The 21,627-nt window shown below is 45.2% G+C and overlaps 1 protein-coding gene across 3 annotated transcripts; it reads left to right on the forward strand.

The window, feature by feature from the left end:
- The first annotated feature begins 1,071 nt into the window (after positions 1 to 1,071).
- LOC114019531 (killer cell lectin-like receptor subfamily F member 1) lies at positions 1,072 to 21,342 on the forward strand. 3 transcript variants are annotated; one of them, XM_043528273.1, is made up of 6 exons: positions 1,072 to 1,446; positions 8,541 to 8,639; positions 9,076 to 9,213; positions 13,477 to 13,631; positions 15,129 to 15,241; positions 20,781 to 21,342. In XM_043528273.1, the coding sequence occupies exons 1-6, from the start codon at positions 1,335 to 1,337 to the stop codon at positions 20,896 to 20,898; spliced, it is 735 nt and encodes a 244-aa protein (XP_043384208.1). In that variant the 5' UTR covers positions 1,072 to 1,334; the 3' UTR covers positions 20,899 to 21,342. The 3 variants fall into 3 exon arrangements, with proteins under 3 accessions (XP_043384208.1, XP_037770983.1, XP_027678206.2); XM_037915055.2 differs by lacking the exon at positions 20,781 to 21,342 and adding an exon at positions 17,331 to 17,678 and having other exon boundaries at positions 1,073 to 1,446; positions 9,049 to 9,213; XM_027822405.3 differs by having other exon boundaries at positions 1,123 to 1,446; positions 9,049 to 9,213.
- Positions 21,343 to 21,627: the final 285 nt, after the last annotated feature.

Here is a 21,627-nt window from a genome sequence, read left to right on the forward strand (position 1 = left end):
AGAATTGATCATCTCTGCTGTAATCTAACAAAGGTTTCTGCTCCTCCAAGGATAACAGCCCATTCCCCTCGAGTTCATTCCACTTTGTCAGCCTTCTTGAGCAACATATGGCAGTAGCCATTTGCAAAGCAGCAATATGGTTGTCTGTACATAACTTTTTCCAGATATTATCACTCAAACTTCCCGGGATGGTGCCAACTTTAACAAGCCAGTGCTGCTGACTCTCTTCAAGAAATCCAAAGTCCCACCTCCTTTAAGGGAAAGTGCTTGTGAGTTACCTACAGTGTAACATGTACAGTCACTCAACGGAGGAAAAAATGGATGAGATCAGCTTGGATGAAGAGCAGCTGGCTGAAGCTGAACCGGAATAGGACAGATGTGATGCTGATGGGCAGAGGAAAGTATTTTGAAAAGCTTGCAGCCATGGTGCAGTCTCCTTTGGTTGAAGGTACACACAGACAATTGGTCAATTCAGTCTGTAATATAAGAGTACTCTTGGATTCCTCTCTGACACTGGGCACTCATAGAGCAGCATCTGTGAGTAATGCTTTCTACCATCTCTACTCAGTTAGGGACTCCATCCCACCCTGGCAGGTGAAGACCTAGCCTCAGTTATTCACACTTTTGTTACTTCTCAGATGGATTACAGCTATAATCTGTACTAACGCCAACTAGTACAGAATGCTGCAGTGTGTGTCCTCAGCAGCACAGGCTACCATGAACACATCAAACTTGTCTTCCACTCTCCACACTGGCTTCCCATAGAATTTTGCATCAAGTTCAAAGAGTCAGTCTTTGTCTTCAGTGCGCTTTGTGGCCTGGACCTAGGGTATCTAAATAATCATCTAAAGCTCTGGGATGAAGACTGGTTGACAACTCCATTCCTCTGGCTCAATGAAACTCTCAACAGTAAGGGCAAAGCTTGTCTGTGAAGGAGACAGAACTTTTTCTAGAATGAACTCCCCCAAGAACTAAGGATCATCACAAACTTCACCATCTTCCACTCCAAGTGCAGGGCACATTTCTTTGACCTTGCCATCTATAATATAAACACATCGCAACAGGTATATTTATAGGAAAAAGCAAAACAAAAAAACCCACACCCTACGAAACCAAGACACTCTACTGCACATTTCTCCCTCTGGGGAGGTGATGAGAGAACAAACGTGACAGATGTTAGTCACATTGCTTAGTGCACTACTAGAAGTCTCACAGATACTTAGATGATGAGCGTGGTGTAAGATCCTGCATAGAACAGAACAGAAATATGTTACTGTTCAGAAGAGGGCAGACATACACATGAGACTGCTCTTAGGCACAGATCCCCCTTCTGTATGCTCAGACCTTCCTCTGTACTTGCCATGGCTGGAGAAATAGTTTATGCTGATTTAAACATTCCTGGAGCCAGTTCCTCTTCAAGGTCACCACAACGATCTCAGCACCTCAGTAAGTGCATTAGGTTTCTTATTTTTGTACCAGTATGGTCAGTCCTTGGTTAGGGTTCCATGTTTCTAAGATATTTTTTGTTTGACTTGCAGCACAGATAGTTTAGAGAAACTGTGTCCAGAGCCAAGGAGCAGCTCTGTGCTTTATGTATGGTAGGACTTAGCTAATGTGAAATTCTTTACCACTCTCAGCATCTGGCAACTGAATTCTGTTAAGGTAATATAATGCACTTTAGTTTGTTAGTATAGTGTGTCACAGAAAACTTCAGTCACTGACAATCTAAACATGCAAATACAAGTGCAAAAATATAGCTGTACTTTCTATGATACCCTTCCTACTTATTTAGTACGTATTTGTGGCATATAAGCAAACTATTGAGGTAATAATACATAGTATGGTGGGTTATAGTTAGGGGGCAGAGAGCAGTATGTTGGGTGAATCTGAGAAGAATGAACACAAGGAATGTGGGAGGCTCATAGAATATAATTTAATTATTAGAGAGAAGGTTAAAATCCACATAGGTCTGAGAGAAGAGGTGGAATCAGAAATTCAGGAGGGAGCCAAACTATGTGCGGAGGGTCATTGAGACTGTGGCAGATGGTAGGTACTGGGGATTGAGGAGGAAGGGTCTACAAACCTCTGTGTACTGATGGAAGTAGGGAGAGGGAAGCCTAGTATCTCTGAGGAAAGTAGGAACTGGGACCAGAGGAGAAGAAGAAGAAATGAGAAGAACCTGGCCAATGGGGCGTGGGGTGGGTATGTGGGAATGATAGAGGTAATGAAGGGAATTTTTTTTTACTGGATTCTGAAATGGACAAAAACCCAGGAAAGCTTTCCAAGGACAGAGATGATGTGTTCTGTTTCTAAGTGCAGGAGAGACAGCGAGTTATTGTACTGTAGCTCCATTGAAGCATGGACAGTCAGGAGTTAGGGAAGACTGTCAAGGAGAAAACCGTGGCGGAGATGGGGACCATGAAGAGTTGTCAGTGTTTTAGGAATATTGAAAATACAAGGAAGTATGTATTGCAACTTAAAGGATGTAAACTGAGTATCATAACTTGTGATTCCCCTGAAAAATGATATTAAATCAGTTAAAAATCTTGATAGTTTGGAGGCTGTTTGGGAAAAAAATAATTTATATATTAAATAATTATTTTAGAGTATATTTTCCATAAGTACAGTAAGGCTACAGATTTACACGAAGGGTAAAATTTTCAGAAGTTCCTAAGTGACTTAGGTGTTTCTAAAAATCCCACTCTAATAGTCCAGATATTTCATCAAGCTGTATATCAAGTGTGACATACTATAGTCAAACATACTCTATGTTTACAATTATACTTGTATATTGCCAATGATTCTGTCTTCCTTTATCTCACACATTTTCCTTCTTTAAGTTTAGCTACAAGTGTATTATAATTAAAAATTCTTGCTGTACGCTTACACATTGTGAACATAACGGAATTATTGTACAGCCTCTGAAATGGTTTCTTAAAGAAGTGCCTGATAGAATTTTTTAGCAGTTGATATTTTCCAACGGATCTTGCTTTGGTATCTGTTTACATCACAGTAATAACTAGCATAATATGGGGCTGTCTAGTCTAATTTAATTCTTGTTGTGAGCCTTCATGAAATTGTATCCATGCACTTTAGATATTATTTTCAGACAGGATCTGATCTACTCTTGAAAAATATTTTAGGAGTTAGATTCTGCTTGTTACATCAATGTAAGTCCGGCGTGACTTCATAGAAGTCAGTGAATTTGCTCTAAACTTTTTACACCAATGTATCCAAGAGCTGAAGTTGACTTTAAATTACTTTTTTAGCTGCCATTATATCATTTTGTTATGTTGAAGACTTACGTTAATGAATGGAAACTTAGTCCCCAATCCTGTGATCTGATTTGATCCTTATGGTTGGTCTTCATTCACACCTGTACAGAATCCCACTGAAGTCAATGGGCACAAGAGTCCACCCACATGGATCCAGTTGCAGGACTGGGGCCTTAATTCACAGAGTCCAAGGCCAGAAGGGACATGTGATCATTTAGTCTGATGTCCTGTATAACAGGCCGTAGAATTTCCCCAACATAATTCCTAGAGTATCTTTTAGAAAAATAAAATCCAGTCTTGATTTTAAAATTCAGTGATGAAGAATCTACCACGACCCTTGGCAATAATGTATTTCCAGTCCTACAACTAAGGGTAGTCCTGATCCTCCAAATGCTTGTGGCTAGCCGTGAGCTTTGTAAGGTGGGTCATCCAAAGGCCCGAACCTGCAGACAGTTATGCACAAGTTTTACTTCATTAAATGAGTCATCCCAATGAAGCAGTCACTCATATTTAAATTTACACCTGTGCTCAAATCTTTTCAGGATCAGGGTCTAATGCTGAAATTAAAATTAACTTGTCTCATAAGTTGTTGTTAAAATCTTATGACCAAATAAATCTGTTAGTCTTTAAGGTGCCACCGGACTCCTCGTTGTTTTTTGTGGATACAGACTAACACGGCTACCCCCTGATACTTGTTAAAATCATGAAGTCACAGTATTGACTTCATATAGCAGTTAAAAGTGGAAGACAGATTCCAATATAAGGATGACTTTAACCTTCCCACTTCCTTTTCCTGAAAACCCCTCTCCTTTTAGCTCGAAATAATTTGTTAGTCCAAAGTTACAAGATAATTTTCCTTAGACACGTTAAACAAAATTCAACAAGCGATTTTAAATTGAAGACAGAAAACACAACCACCACCACCACCATTAATTAATATGAAATTTGCCAGGTGGTGTTGCTAAAAGGCTTTAGTTAGGAGCAGGGGCCTCTCCTTTTAGCTCGAAATAATTTGTTAGTCCAAAGTTACAAGATAATTTTCCTTAGAAACGTTAAACAAAATTCAACAAGCGATTTTAAATTGAAGACAGAAAACACAACCACCACCACCACCATTAATTAATATGAAATTTGCCAGGTGGTGTTGCTAAAAGGCTTTAGTTAGGAGCAGGGGCCTCGTTGTCTTAGGTACTGAACACGTATAGACCAGACAATATTTTTCACTTTTCAAAAATTACTTCCACTATTTTTGTCCACTCATAATTTCAGAACAATTAGTTCTCTGAAGTTCACAGTAGTGATCTGAATTAGGTCTCTGTGAAAATCCATACATAAGGATGCACTTTTATAAGCAGAAGGATGCAATTTTTGAATTGACTTAGAATTAATAGTGGTTACGACAGGAAGAAATTTAATTCTCCTGTAGTGATTATAAACTCTGTGAGTGGCTTTAAGAGTGTCACAAGCTTCATTTGAAACAAGAAGTTAGTTTCCAACCCTTTCCCTAGAAAACATAGTTTGAAAGTATAGAGTGAGTTTGGTTTAAAGATGCTTCTGTTTACAAAAAGTTACAAAAGATTACCACTCAAAATCAAGACACTAAGTCAATGTAATAGCACTGTCACTTCTGTGTAAATTTGGATGTAACCTTAGTGGAATGTCTTTGTATTTAGAGTACACCTGGGTAACAGAATAGACTCTGGCTCACTATCTTCATTTCACAATATAATTCTCGGGAAAATAGGAAACCACTAAAGTATTTTGGCTGGGATTTTCAAAGAAGCCTAAGGGGTTTCAGCCACCATTGAAACTCCGCTAGCCTACTTTGAAAGCACTTTGGAACTCCCCGGGGGGAGGGGGGGGGAAATGGTGGGTGTTTAGCACCCATTCGCAGCCCCACTATCAGCGCCTCCCGCTCCTCCCCAGCACCTCCCGCCCATCAGTGGCCCAGCTGATCAGCGCCTCCCCCTGTCCTCCCAGTGCCTCCCGCCCACCGCGATCAGGGGTGGGAGGGCAGGGCAGAGCGGGGGCGGAACGGCAGGTAGGGGTGGGGCCTTGGGGAAAGGGGTGAGGGTGGGGCCTGGGGTGGAGTTTCACCCCCCCCCCCAACACATTAGAAACTCGGTGTCTATGATTTGCGTGCCTCATGTCTCCGTTTTCCTCTATGGGCTTGGCTCCCTGCTTGGAATACAACTCCCATGATTCATCATGGTCTCCCCTCTTGGCAAGGGAGGGGGGCGCAGTCCATTTATGGCACTTTTGTGTTAATTTTCATGGACTAAATGGGCCCAAAGGATCAAAGGTGTTAATGTGATCCTCTCACTGTCTGACATTAAACACTGGTAAACAAGGTCCAGGGTTTGACATAAAAGTATCTCAGCTTGGTTAGTCCCATGGCAAATACACCATTAAAAATCATTTTAATCTTTTTCTTTCTTTCTTTTTCTGTATCTTTAATAAAGCAGTTGAAGCATTTGAAATCTAAAATATTAAGTAAGGCTTTCATTTTAACAACATTCCTTATTTCCTTTCCCTTTAGCTGGAGAAAAGCCCCCTATTTGACAGTCTTTAGATAGTATTAATGATGATAATAACTGTTCTTTTGAGGGAAAAGAAAAAAGGTTAGTTGAGATGGGCTGGAGCTATTGCTACTGTTGTTTAAAGTCTAATCCTGTTCCTCTAAAAGAGAAAACAAGACAAACAAAAGGTGAGGGAAAAGAAACAGCAAAGATAGAAAATACAACTTCTGTTTTTGGTATTAACTCTCAGTTGTAACCTTGCTTCTGCAGAAACACAAGCATGGCACACAATCATATCAGCTGCTCAGAGTCCTGGTAAACTTGTAGCAGAATAGGATTGTTTAGGGTATTATGGCTGGTTGTCTTTTTCTGGTCACAGGCTTATAGCAGTGTTGCAAAATGTACAGTCTTGGCTGCCTAAGCCAGACTCTTATTACACAGAAGGCAAAAGGAAACGGATAGGAAAGAGAAGAAATAAGGTAGAGGAAAAAAAGAACAAACAAGGGGGAGTGGGGGTGACAGTCTCACATGCCAGGAGGTGTTTGGAATTTAGCCAGAGCAGGTGGAAGTAGCAATGTCCTCTGGGCTCCTCTCTCTGGGCCCGGTTGGTCAGGACATCTTTCAAGATCAGGATGACGAAGGCCCAATGGTGTAGCAGTGGGTCCCAGGATATGGTAGTGGCGGCAGCCCTGACGGTAACACTTGTGGTAGCAGATGTTGGCAGACAGCTTCTTCTTGGCTTTTTCTTGATCCCTCCCGCCCCCCAAAAAAGTCTTTTTTTTAAGGACCCCGTAAAGGATTGGTGGGTGGAATAGCCGTCCCCTCATTATTTTATTCACAAATTAACTCTGTGTGTTAGTAGTACATTGCTGCTGATGTCGCAATTCTCATCTATGGCTCCACGTATGACGAAAGTCCAAATCCTGATGCAGAATCAGCCACACCGAGAGCATGCAAAGTTCATATCTATGTTGTTTGATGATGCAGCTCTCTGGCACCTTTCATGTGCAACCTTTACCATGCATGATCTTAACACAGGTCTTAATTTATAGCAGTAGGCCTTTTTGTTTGGATTAGTTCAGTCTTTCTGTCTCCCTTTTGCACCTTTTCCTATCAACATTTATTATTATAGGTTATTGCGACATTTAATGAACTTTCACACACTTCTCACAATTAGGGTAAATTTGTAGGCCCAGTTATCACAACAGCACTCACATGGCCATCGTGCATCACAAAAGATGAAGTTTGGCTGGGGAGCTTGGTCCATCAGGGCTGCACAGAAGTTTCTGGGGGCCTGGGGCAATATTTGAAACTGAGACTCCCCACCTTTCTGTGTTTCATCCAATAATCATATTGTTCCACGGGTTTGGGGACACACTTAAACATGATGCCTGGGGCAAACTTCCATTTTTGGCATCCTCTCTGTGTGGCCCTGCAGCCCATAGAGGAGAATGGGGGAATAAGGCACCCAAACTTCACTTCTATGAGACACCACAGTGGGTGGCATTTCAGAATCAAAATACCAAAAAAAAAAAAAAAAAAAAAAAATCAATTTTCTGCAGAAAGCAAACATTTTTTAGCAAAAAAAATTTAGTCCCGAACCCAGTTTTCTATCAAAAAAACAGTTTCAATGGAAAATTTCTCAACCAGATCATTTACAAACTAAGGCCCCAGTCCTGCTAACACTTACACACATACTTTACTTTTCTCATATAAGTGGTCCTTTTGAAGTCAATGGGACTACTTACGTGTTTAAAGTTAAGTGCAGGCACAAGTATTGTCACCTTGTCACTAAGGTGTGCTTAGTAATAGTAGACATTTGAGCCTGGTTTGTTTTCACAATGGAGAAGAATTCAGTCACATGGAGGCTGAGTATTTTCTTAGTGGAATTTGTTTATTTACCCTGTGTACACCAGTCCTGGAAGAGAGGTGGTCACAAATGGCATGCAAACAAACCCCTCTTTCAGGAATCTCAGCCAAATCACCATGCCTGGTTCCCAGGAAGCAACTCTGCCCCAAGATGTGACTCTAGTTAGAGAAATTAAGGCGGAGAGCAAACTCCCCTGCTGGTGCAACAGCTCCCCCACAAAGAACCTATACCACAAAATGAACAATAGTATAACATTTCTTCCAAGTGTTCATACATTGAGAAAAGGAATATGTATGACTGTGTGTAACAGCACCACCTGGTGACTCCTGACATAACAGTATTTATAGGATTGTGGTTTAAATAGGGTCAAAACACAACAGGTGTATTTTGAACATGAAGGGAAAGATAGAGGAGGGGGAGGACAAGGGGGATGGTCACAAGGACACAAGGTGATATGTATTAGCTAGGTTAACAATTTGGAGGCTTCGTAGTTGTCGGTTTTAAAAGAAGTAAGCTATATTAATGAATCATTAACGGGCCACTTGTCTAGCCGTTATTACTAGGCAGTTTACCATGGGTATCAGGTTACAGGGGGGACGTAAGAAAGGATCTGAAGCAGGGCAGAGCAGTGGCTGTGTAGAATGATTTCAGGGGAGCCATCCATGCATAAGGAACAGCGTGGGGAAAAGGTGTGGAGGTGCTTCTGGGAGAAATGTGTGAAAGAAGCTGCCATTGGCAAAGCTGCCCCTAATGTTATACGAAGAGGAGTGGAATTCCCAGGTAAGGAGACTGGGACAGGCTCCAGAGAAGAACAAGTTTCATTGTTATTTCTCACACTGGGACTGATGGTGTTTCGCCAAACATTGTCTCTTACAGGTTCCCCTCCGTGTCCCTGGTGGCATCGCATCGCTGTAGGGGTCGGATGGACTGGGAACATCGTCCTGACAATAGCTGTGATAGCACTGGGCGTTTGGGGTAAGTAGAGCCAAACTATTTATCCATTTGGGCTTCATGGTGCTCCATGAATTCTCTTCTCATTCCCAAATCTGAATGATATTCCATTCCTGATTCCTGTCCATTTGCGATGAAATCCTAGGCATTACATCACCACCCAGGTCAAAATGTTACAGGAACAATGTGCAGTTAAGAGCTGGATGCATGAAACTCATATGATCCAGCTAAAACAGGTTCACTGTTACATGTGGATGGGAAGACAGAAATGCACCTATACTCTGAAGTGAATGGGATTCCCTCTTCCTCTGTCCCTACCCTAGCTGTGATGGATACTACATTGTTTGATTTTACACCTCCCATGATTGTTTTTTTAATCCCTAAATAGCTGCAATAGAAGTGATTTTTTATTGACGCTGATGCTGTTTTGAAGTTTCCCAGTTGCATGTCTCTTGTGAAGGAAAGACCAGAGGAACTCTGAATACATCGGAGAATAATGAAACCAGAATCAACAGCAGCACTGCATGCTCCTGCCCAGATGATTTCCGGTCTCACCTGAAACCAATTCTTTGTGAACCCCACAATGACAGCTTGGCAGGTAACCACAGCTCCTACTGTCCCAGAGCCATGAGTCACTCTCCCTTAAAGAGTTTGCAGCACTCTGGCTGTGACTGAAAATCCAGGCACCATGTTAAAGGGACACTGTCAGCTTTACTGAGGCCCCTTTATATACAATACTCCAGTGTTGCGATCCCCAAGCATTCAAAAACCATGAGTCAGGCCCTAAAAGTCATGAGATTGGCTTATTTTAGAAAAATTATACATTTTGGGTTCTTTATGTTTGCCTTCTGGTTTCTGAGCCTTTAGGTTGCACTTGGGTCCTGCTGTCAGGCTTTTCTCAGAATTATGAGGACTAGAAACTTTCTGTAATGAAACTGAGATTCTCACATAATCCCCTGACTCCAGGAGCTAGGGCGTAAAAGAAAACACCAAACTTCACAAGACGTGTGATAAAAATATGAGAGATGGCAACATTGCCAAAGTGACAGTGTAAAAGGGGCTAACCATGGGAGTAAACTTTTTCTTTTTTAATCAAAGAGTTTGGGAGGCAGAAGGTTACTTCAACAAAAACTAGAAAAATTCAAACGAAACAAGTTTCCTGTGAAGAATTTCATTTTGAAGAAAGGCAATTTTTTGCCAGTCAACTCTACTCATAACTATAGCAGGGAAAACAATGTTCAGACAACAGGGTGATTTTTAAGTAAATGGAATGTTTTTTACTGTGCTCTAATGCTTTAGGTGTGGTAGTGATGTACTATACACCCAAAGATCCTCTGTCTTTTTTCTTTTCATGAGTCCCAGTTGGTGGGTGCAAGGTAAATGCTGTGGCTGCCTCTTTCTGTACCAGTAGGGTTATTTCATTCTCCCTGTCATCCTGCTCCTCTTTGTGTATCTACGCCTGTTTCCCATCCTATGTTTAGATTGGTAGCTCATTGAAGCAGAGCTTGTCATACTACGTGCGTGTGCAACACCTACCACAATGGGGTCCTATCCATTGTTGTGGCCTCTCTGTCCTACTGTAATACTAATATTCATTATTATTGATTTGTATTGCAACAGTGCCCAAAGGCTCAGCATTCAGGGCCCCATTGTGCAAGGTGCTGTAAAAACACATAATAAAAAGACAGCCCCTGCCCCAAAGAATTTACAATCTAAGTAAAATTAATAATTCACAGCTGTTTGTGCAGAGGATCAGCAGTGACATCTAGTGGTCAGAGTAACTCCCATTGCCAGAGCACAGACAGTTTTAATAATATAATTTCTGTAGAGATTGGATCACAAAGTGTTTTTCAAATTATGTAATACTCTCAGGAATCATTTCCCCCACTAATGAAATGCAGCCACCTCTGGGGTGAAACTCAACAGCTGTTTGTCTTAGGCAAATGACTGAAGAAGAATCACATAGCCTGTTGGAATTGCAGGGGGCGTTTTAGAGAGGCAAACTGAAGTCACCCAGGCTGGAATCTGAACAGGTTCAGACCTTCCAGGATTCAAGAAGAGCCAGATGACTGGAAGGTAGCTAATGTAATGCCAATTTTTTAAAAAGGCTCCAGAGGTGATCCTGGCAATTACAACGTAGTGAGCCGGACTTCAGTACTGGGCAAATTGGTAGAAACTATAGTGAAGGACAGAATTAACAGACACATAGATCAACACGATTTGTTGGGGAAGAGTGAACATGGCTTTTGTCAAGGGAATTCCTCAAGGGAGTCAACAAGCGGGTGGATGAGGCTGATCCAGTGGATATAGTGTAGCTGGGTATTCAGAAAGTCTTTGACAAGGTCCCTCAACAAAGGCTCTTAAGGTAACTAAGTAGCTATGGTGAGGTCCTTTCATGTATCAGTGACTGGTTGACAGATAGGAAACAACGAGTAGGAATAAATGGTCAGTTTTCACAGTGGAGAGAGGTAAATAGAGGGTCCCCCAAGGATCTGTACAGGGACCAGAGCTGTTGAACATATTAAGGATTTGAAAAAAGGTGGTGAACAGTGAAGTGGCAAAGTTTGCAGACGATACAAAATTATTCCAGATAGTTAAGTCCAAAGCTGACTGTGAGGAGTTGCCGAGGGATCTCTCACAACTGGGTTACTTGGCAACAAAATGGCAGATGAAATTCAGCATGGATAAGTGCAAGGTAATACACATTGGGAAAAAAATCATCCCAACTATACGTATACACTGATGGGTTCTAAATTAGCTGTTACCACCCAAAAAAGAGATCTTGGAGTCACCGTGGATAGTTATATGAAAGCTTCCACTCAATATACATCAGTGGTCAAAAAGGCTAACAGTATGTTAGGAACTATTAGGAAAAGGATAGAAAATAAGACAGAAAATATCATAGTGCCTCTGTATAAATCCATGGTGTACCTTGGATACTGTGTGCAGTTCTGGTCACCCCATCTCAAAAAGGATGTAGTGGAACTGGTTCAGAGAAGGGCAACAAAGATGATCAGTGGTATGGAACAGCTTCCATACAAGGAAACACTAGAAAAGATAAGGGCTGTTCCACTTAGAAAAGAGACAACGGGGAGGGGGTGGAAATGTGATAGGACATGAATGGTGTGGAAAAAGTGAATAGAGAAGTGTTATTTACGAGGGCTGTTGAGCGATTAAAAAAATTAATCGCGCGATTAATTGTGCTGTTAAACAATAATAGAATAACATTTATTTTAAATATTTTTGGATGTTTACTACATTTTGAAATATATTAAATTCAACTTTCAGATAAAGAGATTGCACTTTAGTACTTGTATGAGGTGAATTGAAAAATACTATTTCTTTTGTTTCTCATTTTACCGTGCATATATTTGTAATAAAAATAATAATATAAAGTGAGCACTGTGCACTTTGTATTCTGTGTTGTAATTGAAATCAACATTGAAAATATAGAAAAACATCCAAAAATATTTAATACATTTCAATTGGTATTCTATTGTTATAAGTGCGATTAATCGCGATTAATTTTGTTGAGTTAATCGGGTGAGTTAACTGTGATTAATTGACAGCCCTATTATTTACCCTTCACACAAAACAAAAACCAGGGGTCATCCAATGAAATTAATAGGCAGCAGGTTTAATACAATGAGAGGAAGTACTTTTTCACACAACTAAACTGTGGAACTCATTGCCATAGGATGTTATGATGGCCAAAACGGTGACTGGGTTCAAAAAAGAAATAGATCCATCAATGACTATTAGCCAAGATTGTTAGGAATGCAATCCCATAATTGGTGCGATGCTGAACCTCTGACTACCAGAAGCTGGGAGTGGAAGTTGGGTGGGTAACTCCGTAATTGCCCTGTTCTGTAAACTCCCCAGGAAACTCTGGTATGGGCCACTGTCAGAGACAGGATACTGAGCAAGATGGACAGTGGTCTGACCCAATATGGCATCTTTTATGCTCTTAATTACCTGATGTGGACCTTGCTTTTAGTTCTCAGCTGAACCATGGAAGTAGCAGTGGTACAGTGCCCCCTACTGCCAGGCTGGGGCACTGGGTTCAGTTCTGCCCTAGTAGGTGGTGTCCCTCCATCTCACTCTCTGTCATCAATATTTGTTTCCACACTGATTTTCCCATGAGGTCTCCCATTGGAGTATAGACAGAGCCTGTGTCTGTTCAGCTGTTATGATCTCACATGACCAAACCTCAGTGAACTACATTTACTGCACCAATCCAGAAAACCCCACCCAGTGATTCCTGCATAGAACCTGGAACTTGTGACTGAGTTAGAGCAGATCTTTAATAAGAGAGCAACTCTGTGTAAAGACTTCAAATGAATTATCTTCTCTCTGCCCTCCCAGCTCTGCCAGCACCGCTCAGTCGTGACCTACAGCATGCCTGCCTGTTTGCATGCTGACCTCTGAAAAAAGCCCTTGCCAGTACGTTGACTTTTACTCAGCTGTAGGGGAAACTTCAGCAATATCTAGAACTAGAGCTGGTACATTGCAAACCTTGTTCATGAAAAATATGAAAAGAAATGACAGTTTGATGTCCTTTGAAGGAAATGGAAAAGTGAAAGTCCTCCCCCTCTTTTCCAATGGGGGAAAATGTTAAGAGTAAGTGTTGATTTCCCCTCCAAAAGTGAATGAAATCTTCTCCCACCCCCCAAAAAATCAGTATTTCTATTTTGAGTCCCCTCCCCCCATCAAAAAATGAAAAATGACACCAAAATAAAAACTTTTATTTTGGTCAAAATGGCATTTTGCCATTAAAAACCAGCTTTGAACAAAAGTTTTCAGCCAGCTGTAGTTTGAATTTTCAGAATTGACGACACTCTGTTCCCATCTCTCCCTCCAGAGGGATCCAAGTGCAAACTCTGCCCCAGGGACTGGCTGCTGCTTGGGGACAAGTGCTACTGGCTGTCTAAAGAGAGTAAAGACTGGGCTGGGAGCCGTGACGACTGCTTGTGGAAGAGCTCTCACATGCTCGTGATCCAGAACTGGGAGGAGATGGTAACATAAAATACAGGCTCATCAAACTCCAGCTGGAGAGAGACGTGTGTCACTAGTTACAATCCCAGTGCAGCAGGGTTTATCCAGCCTGGCTCTACCCCTTCTTCCCCATTTCTCCTTTCCCCCCCTTCTGGGGCATCTGGCTGATTAACATACAATTCAGAACAAGAACCCCAGAGCTTTTCCACTCCAGACTTCCCAGCTGGCTCCTGCAGGCTTTGGACCCCCTAAGCCATGTCTGAGAGCTCAGCAGAGCCCTTCTGCATAGACAACGAGGAGTCCTTATGGCACCTTAGAGACTAACAAATTTATTTGGGCATAAGCTTTCGTGGGCTAGAACCCACTTCATCAGATGCATGGAGTGGAAAATACAGGAGTAGGTATAAATACATGAAAAGATGTGAATTGCCTTACCAACTGTGAGGTTAGTTTAATGAGACAATTCAATTGACAGCAGGATACCAAGGGAGGGAAAAAAACTTTTGAAGTGGTAATGAGAGTGGCCGATTTCAGACAGTTGACAAGAAGGTGTGAATAACGGTAGGGGGAAATTAGTATTGGGGAAATTAGGTTTAGGTTTTATAATGACCCAACCACTCCCAGTCTTTATGGGAGTTGGAACTGCAGAACTGGAATTAATTTGCAAACTGGACACCATCAGATTAGGCCTGAATAAAGACTGGGAGTGGTTGGGTCATTATAAAACCTAAACCTAATTTCCCCAATACTAATTTCCCCCTACCTTTACTCACACCTTCTTGTCAACTGTCTGAAATTGGCCACTCTCATTACCACTTCAAAAGTTATTTTTCCTCCTTGGTATCCTGCTGTCAATTTAATTGTCTTGTTAGACTAACCTCACACTTGGTAAGGCAATTCACATCTTTTCATGTATTTATACCTGCTCCTGTATTTTCCACTCCATGCATCTAATGAAGTGGGTTCTAGCCCACGAAAGCTTATGCCCAAATAAATTTGTTAGTCTCTAAGGTGCCATAAGGACTCCTCGTTGTTTTTGCTGATACAGTCTAACATGGCTACCACTCTGAATTCTGCATAGAGCTACTCACAGAACCCCCCCCCCCCCACTCCATCAAATCTCTCCCTGCCTTGACTGACCTCGGGCTGCCCTTGTAGCCCCACCAGGCCTGGCTCCTGGTCATCTGCTTCCATCACCTGAACCTCTCAGACCAGGGATACCTAGTCACAGGTGAGGCTGAACCCAGGACTCCCTTAAAGAGCCAGCTCACCCTGTGACACCAAGGACTGGTACTGGTGTTACTATGCCTGCACAAAGAGAGACACATTTCCCAGCACCTGCACTGGGACTCTGCCCGCCCAGGGGAGAGAGTGAATTAGCTCAGGTGCTGATGGGTTCTCCTGCTGCGTTATGGGCAGAGCCACTGAAGCCAAGAGCAGGCATTTGACGGGAGCACTAAGGGAATTTGAGCATGTTACAGCATATTCACCCCACCCCCTCTGCTTTGCACTTCACAGGCTTCCATACAGAATGTTACACAAGGTGTAAATTGTGCCTGGATTGGACTTAAAGTGACACCCCCAGGGGGGAAATGGACCTGGGTGGACGGTTCCCCATTAGATCCAATGCTGTAAGTGCTGCCTGATGTTTACTGTTCTATAGATGTTTGGGAAAAGCTCCATTGTATAAATTGCTGATGTTAAATGTCCAACGTCTGTCTAAGGCCTGATCTACACTTAAAAGTTTTACCAGCATAGCTATGTTGGTTAAGAGTATTTTGGCTGTGCCAGCAAAGGCCCTAGTGTAGCTGCAGTTATACCAATATACCTGTGCTTATAGAAGTGTAGCTGATGCCAATCGGGGGAACTGGCATAAGCTGCAGTGGTAGAAACACTGAGGTCTAGTCTACACTAGGGAGGGGGGGATCGAGCTAAGTTACGCAACTTCAGCTACGTAAATAACGTAGCTGAAGTCGACGCCCTTAGATCTACTCACCGCGGTGTCTTCACTGAGGTGAGTCAACTGCTGACGCTCCCCCGTCGACTCGGCTTGCGCCTCTCGCTCCGGTGGAGTACTGGAGTCGACGGGAGAGTGCTTGGCACTCGATTTATCGCTTCTATACTAGACCCGATAAATCAACCACCGCTGGATCGATCACTGCCCATCGATCCGGCGGGTAATGTAGACAAGCCCTTAGATATGGATATAGCTGTGTCCACACTACAGGGTTTCCAATATAACTGCACCGGAAACACCTCCTAGTGTAGACAAGGCCTAAGGTGCTGATCTGGCTCTGCTGTGTTCCCCTGGGCTCTGCTCCTCTATCTGGTCTTTCTGCTGCCAGTGTTAGATGTGGGGGAAGGGGAAGAAATTTGACGATTTCTCTCAGGCACCACCCATTTGTGGGGTCACAGTGAGCTGCTGCTCTTAGGAACTTGGGCAGATTCTTATCCCTTGATCCTCCCTCTCCTTCCTTGCATTAGATCAGTGGAATTTATCACCATTGCAGATCTGCGTTACCGTCCCACTGAGGTGTATGGGGCAGCTCCCCCCCCCCACATTGTCTCTGGGCTTGTCTAGACAAGCAGTTGGTTGGCAGCAGGCTGGGCTCTAAACCTACCTCAGTCACACAAGGTGGCCATAGACTGACTGCCCTGTGGACCCTGCTGTTGTGCACTAAAAATTTCCTACCGTGTTTTCAGTGGGCAGTCAGACTGTCCACACGGCCAGTGAGCACAAGCTAGATTTACACCCCAGCCTGCTGTGCTGTAAGGGCTAGATTCACAAACAGACTTTTATGGGATGGGACACTGCATGTATCAGCACCTACATTTTAGGCACCAAGAAAATCCCTGGGATTCTCAAAGCCCGCGTTAAGTGCCCAGGCTCCCTTGTACAATGCATGGGGAGAGACAAGCACCTCACAATGCGATTCACAGAAACCAGCACACTAGGTGGGGAACTGCCTGAGCTAGCCAATGGGAGATGCCAATACAAGAGGCCAACCACTGCCTCTCTCAGGGAATTAGGTGCCTAAGTATGTCTACACCAGTGGTTCTCAACCAGGGGTCCGTGTCCTCTTTGGGGGACGGGAGCTGGTTTCAAGGGGCTGAGGGCCCCTGTGGCCGAAGCCTGCTGCCTCCGTGGGGCTGAAACCAGGAGCTGAGCCTGGGGGCTGAAGCCTTGAGCCCTGGCGCTCCCCAGGGGGCTGAAGTCGGAGCCGAGGGGCTGAAACCTGGAGTCCTGAGCCTGCAGGGCTGAAGCCCGGAGCCCCCAGCCCCAGCGCCCCTGAACTCCTGCGGGTCTAAAGATTGGAGACCCAGTGCCCCTGCCAGGCTGAAGCCTAGTGTCAAAGGGCTGAAATCCAGAGCCACAAGTCCTGCCCTCCTTCATGGGGCTGAAGCCCGGAGTCGTGGGGGTGAAGCCTGGAGCCATAAGCCCTGGTGTCCCTGTGGGGCAGAAGCCCTGAGTTCCCTGCCCCGTGGGGCTAAAGCCGGGAGTCCTGAGTCCCAAGTCCCATGGGGCAGAAGCCCCGAGCCCTGGCAGCTGAAACCTGGAGCTCCCAGCCCTGGCCCCGACCACCGCTCCAGCAGCTGAAGCCCCGACCCCCGGCCATGGAGTTTTTAGAGCATGTTGGGGTTGGGGTTCAGAAAGTAAAATGTTGAGAATCCCTGGACTACATTACAAGTGTTACAACTGCAGCATTATCTACATTACAGGGCCACAGTGGAGTAGACACTTTCTACAGCAACATTAGGGGCTTTTTCATCGCTGCAGTAAAGCCACCCCCTCGGAAGGCAGTAGCTAGGTCAATGGACTTGATCCAATAGAAGATAGTTCCTCACCCACCTTGTCTCTCTAATATCCTGGCACCAACACGGCTACAACAACACTGCATGTAATCACTGTCTGTTTGACAGGTTTCCTGCTTCGAATGTACTTGGAACAATTTTTCGTTAGTTTTTGCACCTTCAGCAAGTTGTTTCTCAAACTGTTCCTTGGCCTGCCTTCTTAAACATTTACAATTCACCTGACAGAGTTCATGCTCCTTCCTATTTTCCTCATTAGGATTCAACTTCCAAATTTTAAAGAATGCCTTTTTGCCTCTAATGGCTTCCGTTACTCTGCTGTTTAGCCATGGTGGCATTTTTTTGGTCCTCCAACAGTCTTTTTTTATTTGGGGTACCCATTTAGCCTTGGTCTACACTACCAACTTGTGTCAGTCTAACTAAGTCACTCAGGGATGTGAAAAATCCACCCGTCCAAGTGACACAGGTACCGACCTAACCCTGGGTGTAGACAGCACTACGTTGATGGGAGCGCTTCTCCTGTCGCCATAGCTACCGCTCTTGGGGAGGTGGATTGACTACGCTGATGGGAGAAGCTCTCTGGTCAGTGTAGGTGGTGTCTTCACTGCAGCACTGTAAGTGTAGACAAGCCCTTAGTCTGAGCCTCTCTTACGGTGTTTTTAAGTAGTGTCCATGCTGCTAGGAGGCATTTTACACTTGTGACAGCTCTGTTTAATTTCCATCCAACAAGTATCTTCTTGCTTATGTAGCTCCCCTTTTGAAGTTAAATGTAACTGTCTGGGGCTTTTTTGGTATTATCCACCCTACGGGGATGCTAAATTTAATTACTGACAAGTATCAGGGGGTAGCCGTGTTAGTCTGTATCCACAAAAACAACAAGGAGTCTGGTGGCACCTTAAAGACTGACAGTTTTATTTGAGCATAAGCTTTCATGGGTAAAAACCCCACTTCTTCAGATGCATGGAGTGAAAATTACAGATGCAGACATAAATATACTGACACACGAAGAGAAGGGAGTTACCTCACAAGTGGAGAACCAGTGCTGACAAGGCCAATTTGATCAGGGTGGATATAGTCCACTCCCAATAATTGATGAAGAGATGTCAATTCCAGGAGAGGCAAAACTGCTTTTGTAATGAGCCAGCCACTCCCAGTCCCTATTCAAGCCCAAATTAATGGTGTTAAATTTGCAAATGAATTTTAGTCCTGCTGTTTCTCTTTGAAGTTTGTTTCTGAAGCAATGCCCCTCTGCCATGTACACTGGCCAAACCAGACAGTCCCTACATAAAAGAATAAATGGACACAAATCAGGCATCAGGAACGGTAACATACAAAAGCCAGTAGGAGAACACTTCAATCTTCCTGGACATTCTATAAACAGATGTGAAAGTAGCTATACTTGAACAAAAAAACTTCAGAAACAGACTTCAAAGAGAAACAGCAGAACTAAAATTCTCCACTTGTGAGGTAACTCCCTTCTCTTCCTGTGTCAGTATATTTATGTCTGCATCTGTAATTTTCACTCCATGCATCTGAAGAAGTGGAGTTTTTACCCACGAAAGCTTATGCTCAGATAAATCTGTTAAATTTAATTACCGTGTCACTGTTACCAGGCAGTTCAGCTCCATTCACCTCTTGGGGCAGATCCTGTCCTCCACTGAGGACTAAATCAGGAATTGCCTCTCTCCTTGTGGGTGCCCGGGCCAGCTGCTCCAAGCAACAGTTCATTGATAGGGGCTAAAAATCATCTCTCTCCATCCCATCCTGAGGTGACATTTAGTCCCTCTGCTCCAATCACTCTTTAAATTATTTATCCTCAGTGGAACATACTGAGGGAGCCCGTAGCTCAGTGATTAGAGGCTGCTCCTCCTCCTCCTAAGAGGTAGTAGACCCCTGTTCAAAGCCCTGCAGCCACAAGTGGACTTGAACTGGGGGTCTCTCACTTTTCAGGTTTGTGCCCAAACTCCTGGGCTACAAGTTACCAGGGAGCGCTTGATCCTCCCTTCCATGTTGTAGGAGTTCACCTGTGGGGCCCAATCTAGTAAGTGGCCTTTGAACATGCGCTGCCGGCTCGGGGCTCCCAGGCGCGTTAGGTGGAGGAATGTCTGTCTGCTGCTGGCTCCTGCATCATGCTGGGGCTTAGGCAGCCAGCAGCCTAGAGGGAGGCAGCAGCGAGCCGGCTGACAGGCAGACACACAGGTGCCTAGGAAACCTTCACTATGAAAACTGAGGCACTGAAAAAGTTTAGGTGCCTCAAGGGTTTGGTTGCAGCTGAGCCAGGGTTTTGGACATGGTTCTGGGATGTAGGTGCCTAAAGTGGCTGTTAGGCTCCAGGAGTGATGTAGCCTTCCCAAAAGTGGGGGGCCCAGGGGGCCGCACCCCCTCCATGGCCCAACTCCTGCCCCTCCTCTTCCCCAAGGCCCCGCCCCAGTCAAGCTGGAAGCTGGAAGCAGGCCAGGGAGCCCAGGCCCCTCCAACTGCCCGGGCTGGGGGGGGGCCAAGAGCAGCCCCCGGCTGGAGTCCCCACCCCCCAGACCGTCCGTCCAGGGCAGGTGGAAGGTCCGTGGCTCCCCACAGCTGCCTGCACTGCTCTTACCCCGACCTGGCTCCATCCAGGGGCGGGGCCTGGGAGCCACAGCCCGGCCATGGTAAGAGCTGCGCGGGCAGCTGTGGGGAGTTGTGGATCCTCTACCTGCCCTGGGCGGGGAGTCCAGGGGGCAGGGACACAGGCCGGGGGCTGCTCTTGGGCCCCTCCACCCCTGGCAGGTGACAGGTCCGTGGCTCTCCACAGCTGCCCAGGCTCGGGGTTTGGAGCTTTGGTGGGATTAGGAGGGGCAGGGGCCATGCTCATGGCGAAAAGTGGATGGGCCAGGCCCATCCACTTTCAAAAAGTGGGAGGGCCATAGCCCCCTGGTCCCCCCTGTTCTGGCACCCCTGTTAGGCTCTTAAATCCCTTTGTGAACCCAGCGCTAACCGTTCATCTGGACAAGTCCTCAGGCTCCCTGCAGCCACCTGTTACCCAGATCACGTGGTGCAGATTTCCACTCTCCCCTGAGACTCAGATTTGGTTTTTAAAGGAAAGGCGAGATGCGGGAGCTCAAGGTTGCTGCTTCCAATGAGAAAGTACCAGATCACTGACCCATGAGATTCAGCCTACTCCATTCCTTGCCAGAGACCCCCTAGCTCCTCTCACCTCCAGGGCTGTCTTTTTGACTTAAACTCCGCAGGAAAGTTACAGAGATGAAGGACAACACCAGAGCCAAGCTTCCCATTAAGAGTGAGGGTGAAGAAAGACTCACCTCTAGGCCTTTCCTTGTTACAGGGACCACAATGACACTGACTCTCTCTTTAATTTTGCAGCTTCTCAGGCTCAACTGATGGGAACAGCTGCGGTTGTATAAAAGGCACCCAGATTCTGTCTGAGACGTGTTCTGCTGTGCTCAAATGGATCTGCCAGAAAGAAGCTGCTGTGATATAAACAATTGGGCTGAGGATCTTTATTTGTGTATCTGTAACATGAAATACTGGTGTTTAGGCTCCCGGGGCGGGATTGTGGCTTTAGGCGGAGCTCTAAGCCAGGGCAGAGCAGAACCCCAGGAGGGACTGGGACTCAGGTACACCTCACAGTCACAGTTCCTCCCCTCGGTCCTTCTTTCTGGTTTGGGGTGTTGAGTTGTAATTTATAACTGTCCTAAACCTGGAAGAAATTACTAACCCGTGATGCTTCCCAGGGCAGTGAGGCATCTCGTGACCAGAGGTGAACGTAAGCCAGTACGGGCTGGTACGGCATACCGGTAAGAAAGTGGCTGCTGGTACGGGTCGGTACACAGCACTGCGGCAGTGCTTTAAGCACCGTATCGGCAGGGCTGCTGATGTGGGGCGGGGCAAAAGGGGCAGCTGCCCCAGGGCCTGGCAATTTAAAAGGGCCTGGGACTCCAGGCAGCGGCCAGAGCCCCAGGTCCTTTTAAATTGCCACCGGAGCCCCAGGACTCCTGGCCACCGCTGCCATTACCCTGGGGCTCCGTCAGTGATTTAGAGGGCCCGGGGCTCCAGCCGCTGCCATGGTAGTGGTGGCCGGGAGCCCCGGGCCCTTTAAATCGCTGCCGGGGCCCTGGGCAGTGCAGGGTGGGCAGCACTGAAGGGCTGGCTGGGGGAGTCTGGCCCCAGCACTGCCCCTTCCACCCGAGGCCCCACCCCTTCCAGGGGC

The sequence above is a fragment of the Chelonia mydas genome, chromosome 14 (genome assembly GCF_015237465.2).
Source record: "Chelonia mydas isolate rCheMyd1 chromosome 14, rCheMyd1.pri.v2, whole genome shotgun sequence".
Taxonomy (NCBI): domain Eukaryota; kingdom Metazoa; phylum Chordata; order Testudines; family Cheloniidae; genus Chelonia; species Chelonia mydas.

Excerpts from the sequence above, each read along its gene's own strand:
- LOC114019531 (XM_027822405.3), top strand. The coding sequence starts at position 1,335 with ATGCTCAGACCTTCCTCTGTACTTGCCATGGCTGGAGAAATAGTTTAT. Across the intron at positions 1,447-8,540 it reads ACAACGATCTCAGCACCTCA|GTTCCCCTCCGTGTCCCTGG; the intron begins GTAAGTGCATTA and ends TGTCTCTTACAG. Across the intron at positions 8,640-9,048 it reads GATAGCACTGGGCGTTTGGG|TTTCCCAGTTGCATGTCTCT; the intron begins GTAAGTAGAGCC and ends GCTGTTTTGAAG.